General features: G+C 43.9%; 1 protein-coding gene across 1 annotated transcript; it reads left to right on the plus strand.

Moving 5' to 3' along the window:
• Positions 1–9,237, plus strand: Spase25 (Signal peptidase complex subunit Spase25; the record flags this gene model as incomplete). Its single annotated transcript, XM_076175266.1, is given in 2 exon segments — positions 1–21; positions 8,832–9,237. Coding segments are annotated over 2 exon segments (202 nt in total), but the record flags the coding sequence as incomplete, so codon positions are not given.
• Positions 9,238–12,291: the final 3,054 nt, after the last annotated feature.

Raw genomic sequence — 12,291 nt, forward strand, 5'->3', positions numbered from 1 at the left:
CTCATCATCATCTTTGAAAAGGTATGATTATTATTAAGTCATTGGAATACATACACACTCTAAGTTGTTGTTATTGTTGTTGTTGTTGTCCTGTCTCCCTGAGGAACACCACAGCTGGAACGGGATTTTTCCACAAATCTTTTGTACATACATACATATACCAAGGCTTTTTCCCCCATACAAGGGAGGTAGCCAAAAAGGAAAAGGCATAAAATCATTCCCACCCATTCCATCCCTGAATACATATACCAAAGGCTTTTTCCCCCTACACGGGGGGGTTGCCAAAAAGAAAAAAAGCATAGAAACCACTCCCACCCATTCCATTTCCTATATATTCCACTCCCCTCTACCCTCCTCCCTCCCTCTTATCTTGGCACCTCCTGGATCTTTCGTAAAGTGTATATTCTGTTGTTGGTGTGTGTGATCATGTACAATGTAGTCTTCCATAATATGTTGTATAGTTTAAACTTAGAACCCACTGTCGGTGGAAAAAGATAAAAAGTGAGATGATTGTTCCTGTATATTTCGACCACTCTCTGTGGTCCTCTTCAGCAGAGCCATTTTTTTAATTACCAGAGCCATTTTTTACACTTCCAGAGCCATGCTTTTGCAGGTTCGATTTCCTTCAAACTATTGGAAGGCTAACTCATTACTCATGTGCATGAGGGTGGAAATGCACGACAAGCCTTGCAATATACCGTTAGAGTACCATCACTGCCCCGATCCACTTCAAGCCAATCTAGGTTCCACGAGCGTATAGTAGATTCATGATTTACTGGTTCCTGCCATCAAAACACTCTCCCTCGATTCTGAAAAGACTGAATCTGAGGGCAAACCATATTCACTCATCTTCACTCGCTTCACTAGAAATCGCTCCATGATGTACGATCATCGAAAGTTTGGCATGGACGTGACGTACGAACGTAGACCTACATACATACATACATATACCGTATAAGGCTTTTTCCCCCTTCCAAGGGAGGTAGCCAAAAAGGGAAAGGCATAAAAACACTCCCACCCATTTCATCCCTAAATACACTCCACACCCCTCCCACCCTTCCTCTCATCTGAGCACCTCCTGGATGACGGGTCATCCCTGCACCCTGCCCACCGCCCTGGGTCAGAAGCAGTGTCGCAAGACACAGTACATCCACAGCAAGGCCGCTTCATTTAATCGGCGACCCCCCCCCTCTCCGTCCCCCTTTGCATATAAGGAGAGGACGGGGAGAAATCCCTTCGGGCTGCGTCAAAATTTACTCACACATACTACCTCACCCCCCCGCCCATTTTTGTATTTTTTATTCTCTATCAAATGTTCATATTTATACTTAAATTTATTTACTTTCAGTTACTAACCAAACATTTGATTCTATTTTGTTTTCTCATAAATACGCGAATGAGGTTATAAATGGGATTTCCCAGTTTCCCTCCTAGGCCTCGAGCGAGTTTGCATATGTACAGTGTACGTATGCATGCGGTGATGTGGTATTGGGTATGGTGCATTGTACATGTAGTCAGCACGTTGGTTGGGCAGCTAGCTGCATGCAACCAATGAACTTCCCTGCATACAGGTACCATGCAATTCGCAACTAGCGACATTATGTAGCATGATAGTTGTGTAGAGTCTAGTCAACATATACTAGTATATGCGCGCATGCAGCTGATACGAAGCTAGGCTAGGTAAGCCATTGAACTCTAGCAGCTATACCGCGTACACATACGTACGTACATCAACAAATTAAAGTTGATTGATGCGTTGCGTTTATGATATCGATTAATAATGCAATGATTGATCACGGGTAAGTTGCGTTTGCTCTGATCCTTTCATCAATGGTGATGTGATTCATGGATTGCCAAATGATGGATAATGCATGAAAAACGTTGAATCTTGCCGCGGGAGCGATTTTTTTGTGGGGGATTGCTCCTGCTATTGGATTTGTGAGAGCGACATTGTTACTTTACCGAGCGAAATCGCTCGTCGCTCCCGTGTATTTTTTTCGCTGCCTGAGCTTATAACTGATATATCTAAGTTGTCTCACCAGACCCAGGACAGGTTATGTCCTTTTTGTCTTGAAAGTTGGTCCAAATGAAGTAGCAGCCTAAATGAGGTAATTGATTCCCATGGTGGTTGGACTCGTTATTTAGGTCATTCATTTGTAATGCAGAATTACAGTCCAACTTGTTCAGTGTGTGAAGATGCATATTCAATATTACCTGAACAGTAAATGTAATGTAAAATTAATGTTATAATTATATTACATGTATCCCTGTCTGGGGTATTGACTGTATGTTACTGTGGGGTTAAAAGCTGCCAAGTAGCATACACCTGATACTTGAGAGTCTATATGGAGCACCCCTTCGGACCAGAGCCACACATCATTTTGTCTGTGGTAGAGGAAATCTCTATTCATAGAGAAATGATACTTTATTATAATGTGACTGTCCCTTTGTTATGCTTTCCCCTCACTCTTGTTACTGTCCTGCACCATTTCTCTGAATGTTAATTTTTCTCATTTTGCCGAACCCAGTGGTGGGGGAAAAGAATACTGCCACCAAGTATTTCCACTTGAGTCATATAAGGTGACAAAAATGGGACAGGGATAGGACTAGGCATTCTTTTCCTTGTAGCCCCAAAGGGGACATGACTGAAAACAAGTAAAGGCATAAGAGGGTCTGGGAGGAGTTTTCCAACAAGTGCCCTAAGGTTTGGGTCTTTTAATGTGTGTGGATGTGATACAGATGAGAGTAAAAGGGAAGAGATAGGCAGTATGTTTGTGAAAAGGAAGATGGATATGTTAGCATTAAGTGAAACTTAGTTGAAAGGGAGGGGTGAGTTTGAGTTTGGGAGTGTAGTTGGGAGATCTCAGGAGTGAAGACAGGATGAGGTAAAGAAGAGGTGGCTATACTAGTAAATGAAGAGAGTAAGTGTGTGGTGGAGTGGAAGGAAGTTTCTTCAAGGTTAATGTGGATGAAGGTGAAACTGGGAAGGGAGATCTGGGTTCTAAATGCATATGGGGCTGGTAGTGAGAAGAGTGTAGAGGAAAGTAATCTAAAGATTTTTGGGAAGAAATTAAGAGAGGAAGAGGAGGCGAATCAAATAGAGAAGAAAAGGGAAAAGGTGCAGATGGAGAGACCATAATGGAAGAGAAGACAGTAAGCGGAAGATGGGCAGAGTATTTTAAGGAGTTGCTAAATGTGAAGGAGGATAGGGAGGGAAAGGTAGCTGCAGTGGGAAGTGCTAAGAAAATGACAGTGATGAGTGAGGAAAATGGAGGAGAAACAAAGAAAGATTAGGTGAATGCAGTTGTTAAGATGATGAGAGCAGGTAAGGCACCTGGGTTGGATGGGTGTCATGCAGAATGTTTAAAAAAAAAAGGAGGTACAATTATGGTGGACTGGCTAGTGAGGTTATTTAATGTTTGTTTAAGAGAGGGTAGAGTACCAGAGGAATGGAGGAGTGGCTGTATAGTTCTACTTTACTAGGGAAAAAGGGACAAGTGTGAGTGTAGTAGTTTCAGAGGCATCAGTTTGTTAAGTGTAGTTGGGAAGGCTTATGGGAGGGTCTTAATTGAGAGGATTAGGATAGGAACAGAGGGAGTCATTGGTGAGGAACAATGTGGGTTTAGGACAGGTAGGGTTGTGTAGATCAGATTTTTGTGGTAAGAGAGATGTATGAGAAAACTTTAGGAAAAGGTAAGGATGTTTTTAGGGCTTTATGGATTTGGAAGATGCCTATGACAGGATAGACAGGAAGAGACTGTGGGAGTTATTGCAGATATATGGGATAGGAGGAAAGCTGTTAAGAGCAGTCAAGATTTTTTATGAGAGTAGTAGAGCTTGTTTTAGAATCAGAAATAGAGAGAGTGAGTGGTATGAGGTAAAAGTGGGACTTTGCCTGGGATATGTTATGTCGTCTTGTCTGTTCAATTTATACATGGATGGGGTGGTGTGAGAGGTAAATGCAAGGGTAATGGGTTGGGAATTGGAGATTGTTAAAGAAAGTGGAGAAAAGTGGGAGATAAGACAGTTGTATGCTGACAACACTGTGCTTATAGCAGGATCAGTGGAGGGATTAAGGGAGTTAGTGACAGAGTTTGGGAAGGTGTGTGAAAGAAGGAAGTTGAAGATAAATATAGGTAAAAGTAAGGTGATGAGATATACAAGGGGAGAAAGTGGCAGCAGATTGGAAGTTAGTATTAAGGTAGAGAGACTGGAAGAAGTGGATAGTTTTAGATACTTGGGTGCAAATGTGGCAGGAAAGGGAGGAGTGGAGGTAGAATGTAGATTGATAGAAGCAAGTAAATGTATTGGATTAAAAAGTGTAATTAGAAATAGACATTTGGGAATGGATGCTAAGAGGAGATCGTATGAAGGAGTGATGGTGCCAGCAGCATTGTACAGGGCAGAAACATGGAACACAAGATAGGGGTTACTAAGGCTGGATAGAGTGAGAAGGAGAATGGGGGTGGAAAGGGAGTCGGGAGATAGGGTTGATGAAAGAGAATTGGGATGGTTTGTACACATGGAAAGAAAGGGTGAAGAAAGATTAGTAAAAGAGGCGTGGAAGGTAGAGGTAGGAGTGAACATGAGGGGGTAACCAAGGATGAGATAGATGGATGGGGTAAAAGGGGCATTGGGAAAGACGGGAATGTCTGTTGAGGAAGGATGGGAGAAGACAAAAGAGTGGCAAATGGAGAATGGTCGTGCATGGATGATGTGATGCATGAAAGGGAGTGGGTGGGGGATAGGGGTGAGAGAATATGTGTGAAAAATTAATTTATGCAGCCTGAAGGGATTTCTCCTCGTCTTCTCCATTTCTGCATGAGGGGACGGTGAGAGGGGTTGGTGATTTGATGAAGCAGCCTTGCTGTGGATGTGCTGTCTTGCAACACTGCTTCTAACCCAGGGCAGTGGACAAGATGCGGGGATGACCTGTCATCCAGGAGGAGCCAAGATAATAGGGAGGAAGGGGGTTGAATGGGAGTGGAGTATGTGGGGATGGAATGGGTGGGAATGGATTTTATGCCTTTGTTTTTTGGCTACCTCCTTTGTAAGGGAAAAGAAGCCTTTGGTATATGTATGTAAATGCATCCAGTTGAATTGTTCACTGTGTTCAAAAATAAAGATTTGGTAAGTGAAATAAGCGATGAAATAAATACAAATCTTAACCACTTCAATACGGGACTTAAATCTCGCGGGCAGCAGCCAATGCCAGCCGTACGACGTAACGAAATAATATTCGCATCATAAAATATAGTCGCCGCTTATATCGATCGTTCTCTCTTTCACCCGCGAATTTTGAAAACCACAGAGAATGGGATTAAGGGCGCATTTGGGAGAATGTAAAAACACAGGGGCGACTACAATAAATATAATCAAGACGCCGATATGGCAGCGTCGCGAATCCACTTGCTCCTCATGACGCCTACGTGTGCGGCACCGTATGGAAGGGGTTAAATTAGAGTACTCCTACATATACCAATGACTTTTTTGCCCTTGCAAGAGAGGTAGCCCAAGTCAAAGGCATAAATCCACTCCGACCCATTTCATCCTCACATACTCTTCTCTCGTACACCACTCCTCCCTCCCCTCTTTTCTTGTTTCCTCCTGGATGACAGGTCAACCCTGCATCTCACCCACTGCCCTGGGTCAGAAGCAATGCAGCAAGACAGAGCACATCCACAGCAAGGCCGCTTCATTTAATTCGTGAACCCCCTCTCTGTCCCCTCCCACAATAAAAGAGAAGACGGGGAGAAATCTCTTTGGGCTGCGTCAAAATATCATTTACATGCACTCCTTCACCCCCTATCCCCTAATATGAATATGATATTGAGAAAATTTTTCTTAGTACATGCATACATACCAAAGGCTTCTCCCCCTTATAAGGAAACATTGTGGCCCTCAACCTGTGGATGACATAGTGGCCCAAATGACCTGAAAATCTCGCATAGATGTTTGATGGAAATCATAAGGTCAGCTGATTTGGCCCAATCTTGCCCCAGAGGGAAGGCGTTGTCTATAGATCACTGTGAGGCACATATGAGGAACCTGGACCCAAGGGTCTGTGCATGGAGCCCAGCCAAATTTGAGGCTTTGGTTGGATGTTTGGCTTCCAACCTCTAGTGCCTGCACCTTTGGCCTGAGTGGTCTCCAAATGATATCCGCAGGAGGCCTTGTGGCTCTTGACCTGTTGGTGAGATAGTGGTCTAATCAGAGGCAGTGGCCAAAATGATCTGAAAATCTCACAAGGGCCCATTCTTGTCTCAGATGGAGAGAGTCATCTATAGAGCACTGTGAGGTACAAGTGCTGGACCCAAGGGCATGTACATGGGGCCAAGCCAAATTTGAGGCTTTGGTTGGATATTTGACTTCCCACTTCTAGAGATCGCGCTGAGTGGTCTCAAAGTGATATCCACAGGAGGCCTCATGGCCCCCGAGCTGTGGGTGAGATAGTGGCTCAGTCAGACCCAATGGCCAAAATGACCTGAAAATCTCACAAGGGATTATTGATGGAAATTGTCAGATAGGCTGATTTGGCCTATTCTCACCCCAGAGGGATAGAGTTGTCTTCAGAGCACTGTGAGGTACATGTGAGGAACTGGGACCCAAGGGTGTGTGCATGGGGCCCAGCCAAAGTTGAGGTTTTGGGTGGATTTTTGCCTTCCTATCTCCAGGAGGAGCCAAGATAAGAGGGAGGGAGGGAGGGGGGTGGATGGGAGTGGATTTTATGCCTTTTTCTGGCTACCTCCCTTGTAAGGGGGGAAAAGCCTTTGGTATATGTATGCATGTACCTCTTCTAGCACCCACAACTTTGACCTGAGTAGTCTCCAGGTGATATCTGCAGGAGGCCTTGTGGCTATTGCCCTGTGGGTGAGATAGTGGTTCAGTTAAAGTTAGTGGCCAAAATGACCTGATAATCTCACAAAGGTACCCATGGATTTTTGGCAAAAATTGTCAGGTTGGCTGATATGGGCCAGTCTTGCCCCCAGAGCATTGTGAAGTACATATGAGGAACCTGGATCTAAGGGCATGTGTGTGGTATCCAGCCAGCACTTTTGGCCTGAGTGGTCTCCAATTGATATTTGCAGGTGTCACCTGTGGGTGAGATAGTGGCCCAGTCAGAGCCAGTGGCTAAAATGACCTGAAAATCTCACAAGGATACCCATGAATTTATATGCCTGCTATTTATCTATCTCTCTCCTTTTCCTACTATCTCCTGCCAATTTTTCTTTCTCACTCTTTCACCTGCCATATCCCTCTGTCAAACCCCCCTTCTGTTAAAACTCTCTTGTTCTTCTCCCACTTTCTCGTACATGAGCTACCAAATGTTGAAATTAATAAATAAAATCCTCGTGTCATCTGTACTTGTGCCTGCTGGAGAGCAACATGTATACCTTGGTCTTGTAGACATTGGTTAGACTTGGTAAGGTTACTTTTCAGAAATGAGGTGATAGCATCCATAGTATACAGATATATTAGTTATCTGTATTAGCAAAATACAGTTAGTTCTGTTTATGTAGATATTATACAATGTTTAGTTTTCATAACAGTAGTTTTTGTGACACAAAAACATCGAACTTTCAAAGGTAATATTTATTATTCTGTGCTGTGAAGAATTTTACGAATTTCATATTCTATTGTAAGATGTACAAGGGGTGAAAGTGGCAGCAGACTGGAAGTGAGTATTAAGGGAGAGAGACTGGAGGAAGTGGATAGTTTTAGATACTTGGGTGCGAATGTGGCAGGAAAGGAGTGGAGGTGGAGGTAGAATGTAGATTGAGAGAAGCGAGTGTCTTGATGGATTAAAAAGTGTAATGAGAAATAGACATTTGGGAATGGATACTAAGAGGAGATTGTATGAAGGAGTGATTGTGCCGACAGCACTGTATGGGGCAGAAACATGGAACATAATAGAGGAAGAGAGAAGGAGTTTGAATGTGTTTGAGATGAGGTGTCTGAGAAGTATGATACTAGAGTATGATACATATGAGAAGTATGATACTAGAGTATGATACATATGAGAAGTATGATACTAAGCTAGATAGAGTGAGAAATGAGGAGGTGAGGAGGAGAATGGGGGTGGTAGGGGAGTTGGGAGATAGGGTGGATGAGTGTTGGGATGGTTTGGACACATGGAAAGAATGAGTGAAGAAAAACTAGTAAAAGAGGTGTGGAAGGCAGAAGTGGAGGGAGTGAACATGAGGGGGCAACCTAGGATGAGATGGATGGATGGGGTAAAAGGAGCCTTGGGGAAGAGGGGGGAATGGGAGGAGGATGGGGGATGAGGTAGTATGTGTGAAAAAAATTTGACGCAGCCCGAAGGGATTTCTCCCTGTCTTCTCCTTTTCTGCATGGGGGGACAGAGAGGGGGGGTTGCCAATTTAATGAAGCGGCCTTGCTGTGGATGTGCTGTGTCTTGCGACACTGTTCTGACCCAGGGCAGTGGACAAGATGCAGGGATGACCTGTCATCCAGGAGGTGCCAAGATAAGAGGGAGGGTGGAGGGGAGTGGAGTGTATTAGGGATAGAATGGGAGGGAATGGTTTTTATGCCTTTTCCTTTTTGGCTACCTCCCATGTAAGGGAGAAAAAGCCTATGGTATATGTATGTATGTATTGTAAGATTTGTATTTATTTTATTTCTTAGCTCACTTACCAATCTTTATTTTGAACATATTACCTAGTTCAGGATACTACTTTGTTTGGATCAGCTTTCAAGGCAAAAAGACATCTGTCCAAGCTGGGTCTGATGAGGCGACTTGGCTGTAACATTTGAGCTCAAGTGATACATTTGTCATTATTTTAATTGAACTGTATTTTTTTTTCTTCCAGATTTGATGACCAATACCATCTGTCCTTGTCCCAAAAGTATGGCAAAACAGGTCAAGTTAAGAAAGCTATGACAGTTTTACCAATTGCCAACTACTTTGATGAATCAGGAAGACTTGTGTATGCAAATCTGGCCAAAGAAGTTGTGAGGTTGCATTCAGATGTGGAGCACAAAAAGAACTAAGCAGTTGTTATGCATGTATTTTTGCTGGGATTGATTCAAATTTTGTATGGCCTTCAAATTTGATAAATAAAGGCTTTTTTCACTTCTTGCATAGGATAAAAATTCAGATGCCTCTAGTGCAGCAACACATCTTTCTGGGAAATGGGCTTTAGTTGATTTTGTACGTAGAAAATTACATCCCATAAATTTGGACTTAAAAAAATAATAAAAATGACATTCAATTAAGTGCTGTATTTATATCCTGTTAATAAATGGAGTGGAGGTGAATTGTAGACTGAAGTAAATGCCTTTGGGGATGGCTGCAAAGGGGTGATTGTGCTGATAGCATTGTGTGAGGTAGAGACCTGGAATTCACATATATATTCCAAAGGCTTTTTCCCCCTTACAAGGGAGGTAGTCAAAAAGAAAAAGGCATAAAAACCATTCCCACCCATTCCATCCCTAATACACTCCACTCCCCTCCACCCTCCCTCTTATCATAGCACCTCCTGGATGATGGGTCATCCCTGCATCTTGTCCACTGCCCTGGGTCAGAAGCAGTGTCGCAAGACACAGCACATCCAAAGCAAGGCCGCTTCATTAAATTGGCGACCCCCCATCTCCATCCCCTCATGCAGAAAAGGAGAAGATGGGGAGAAATCCCTTCGGACCGCGTCAAATTTTTCTCACACGTACTACCTCACCCCCCCCATCCCCCCACCCATTTCACCTCATGCATTACATAATCCATATACAACCATTCTCCATTCACCCCTGTCTTCTGTCCTCTCCCATCCTTCCTCAACAGACATTCCCCTCTTCCCCAAAGCCCCTTTCACCCCATCCATCCATCTCATCCTAGGTTGCCCCCTCATGTTCAATCCCTCCACAACTGCCTTCCATACCTCTTTTACTAGTCTTTCTTAACTCATTCTTTCCATGTGTCCAAACCGTCCCAATACTCTTTCATCCGCCCTATCTCCCAACTCCCTTACCACCCCTGTTCTCCTCCTCACCTCCTCATTTCTCACTCTATCCAGCCTAGTAACCCCCATCATACTTCTGAGACACCTCATCTTAAACACATTCAGACTCCTCTCTTCCTCTTTTATGTTCCATGTTTCTGCCCCATACAGTGCTGTTGGTACAATCACTCCTTCATACAATCTCCTCTTAGCCTCCATTCCCAAATGTCTATTCCTCATTACACTTTAATCCACCAAGGCATTTACTTGCTTCTCTCAATCTACATTCTACCTCCACTCCACCCTTTCCTGCCACATTTGCACCCATGTATCTAAAACTATCCACTTCCTCCAGTCGTTCTCCCTTAATGCTCACTTCCAGTCTGCTGCCACTTTCACCTCTTGTACATCTCATCACCTTACTTTTGCCCACATTTATCTTCAACTTTCTTCTTTCACACACTCTCTCAAACTCTTTCACCAATATCCTCAATCCCTCTGATCCTGCTACAAGCACGATGTTGTCCGCAAACAACAGCTGGCTCACCTCCCACTTTCCTCCATTTTCTTTAAACATCTCCAATCCCTGACCCACCACCCTTGCATTTACCTCTCGCACCACCCCATCCATGTATAAGTTGAACAGCCAGGGCGACATAAATCCCTGACGAAGTCCCACCTTTACCTCAAACCACTCACACTCTCCATTTGTAATCCGGACACATGCTCTACTACTCTCATAAAAACTCTTGACAGCTCCTAGAAGCTTTCCTCCTATACCATATATCGGCAAAACCTCCAACAGTGCCTTCCTATCTACCCTGTCATAAGCCTTTTCCAGATCCCTAAAAGCCCAAAAAACATCCTTACCTTTTCCTATAGCTTTCTCACATATCTGTCTTGCCACAAAAATCTGATCTATGCAACCTCTACCTGTCCTAAATCCACACTGTTCCTCACCAATTACACCCTCTGCTCCTCTCCTAATCCTCTCAATTAAGATCCCCCCATAAGACTTCCCAACTGCACTTAACAAGCTAATCCCTCTGAAACTACTACACTCACATTTGTCCCCTTTTTCCTTGTAAAGGGGAACTATACAGGCACTCCTCCATTCCTCCGGCACTCTACCCTCTCTCCAGCAAACATTAAATAACCTCACCAGCCAGTCCACCATCACTGTACCTCCTTTTTTTAGACATTCTGCATGGCATATCCCAAACACAGTAAATGCCTTGGTGGATTAAAGAGTGTAATGAGGAATAGACATTTGGGAATGGATGCTAAGAGGAGACTGTATGAAGGAGTGATTGTGCCAACAGCACTGTATGGGGCAGAAACATAGAACATAAGAGAGGAAGAGAGAAGGAGTTTGAATGTGTTTGAGATGAGGTGTCTGAGAAGTATGATGGGGGTTACTAGAGTGAGAAAAGAGGAGGTGAGGAGGAGAACAGGGGTGGAAAGGGAGTTGGGAGATAGGGTTGATGAAAGAGTATTAGGATGGTTTGGACACATGGAAAGAATGAGTGAAGAAAGACTAGTAAAAGAGGTATGGAAGGCAGATGTGGAGGGAATGAAGATGAGGGGATGTCCTAGGATGAGGTAGATGGATGGGGTGAAGGGGGCTTTGGGGAAGAGGGGAAGGACGGGAGAGGACATTAGACGGGTGAATGGAGAATGGTTGTATATGGATGATGATGTGATGCATGAGGTGAAATGGGCGGGGGGATGTGGAGTGAGGTAGTATGTGTGAGCAAAATTTGACGCAGCCCGAAGGGATTTCTCCCTGTCTTCTCCTTTTATGCAATGGGGGGTCGCCGATTTAATGAAGCGGCCTTGCTGTGGATGTGCTGTGTCTTGCGACACTGCCTCTGACCCAGGGCAGTGGACAAGGTGCAGGGATGACTGTTATCCAGGAGGTGCTAAGATAAGAGGGAGGGTGGAGGGGTGTGGAGTGTATTCAGGGATGGAATGGGTGGGAATGATTTTATGCCTTTTCCTTTTTGGCTACCTCCCTTGTAAAGGGGAAAAAGCCTTGGTATATGTATGTATGCATGGCATCTATCCAGACCAGGTGCCTTACCTGCTTTCATCATCTTAACTGCCTTCACTTCATCCTTCCTTATTTCTCCTCCATTTTCCTCACTCATCATGGTCATTTTCTTAGCACTTCCCTCTGCAATTATCTTTCCCTCCATATCCTTCACATTTAGTAACTCCCTAAAATACTCTGCCCATCTTCCCCTTATTGACTTCTCTTCCATTATCATCTCTCCATCTGCACCTTTTACCTTTTCTGTACTTAATTCACCTCTTCCTTTCTTAATTTCTTTCC

The sequence above is a fragment of the Oratosquilla oratoria genome, chromosome 37 (genome assembly GCF_046742065.1).
Source record: "Oratosquilla oratoria isolate Oo_2021 chromosome 37, ASM4674206v1, whole genome shotgun sequence".
Classification (NCBI taxonomy): domain Eukaryota; kingdom Metazoa; phylum Arthropoda; class Malacostraca; order Stomatopoda; family Squillidae; genus Oratosquilla; species Oratosquilla oratoria.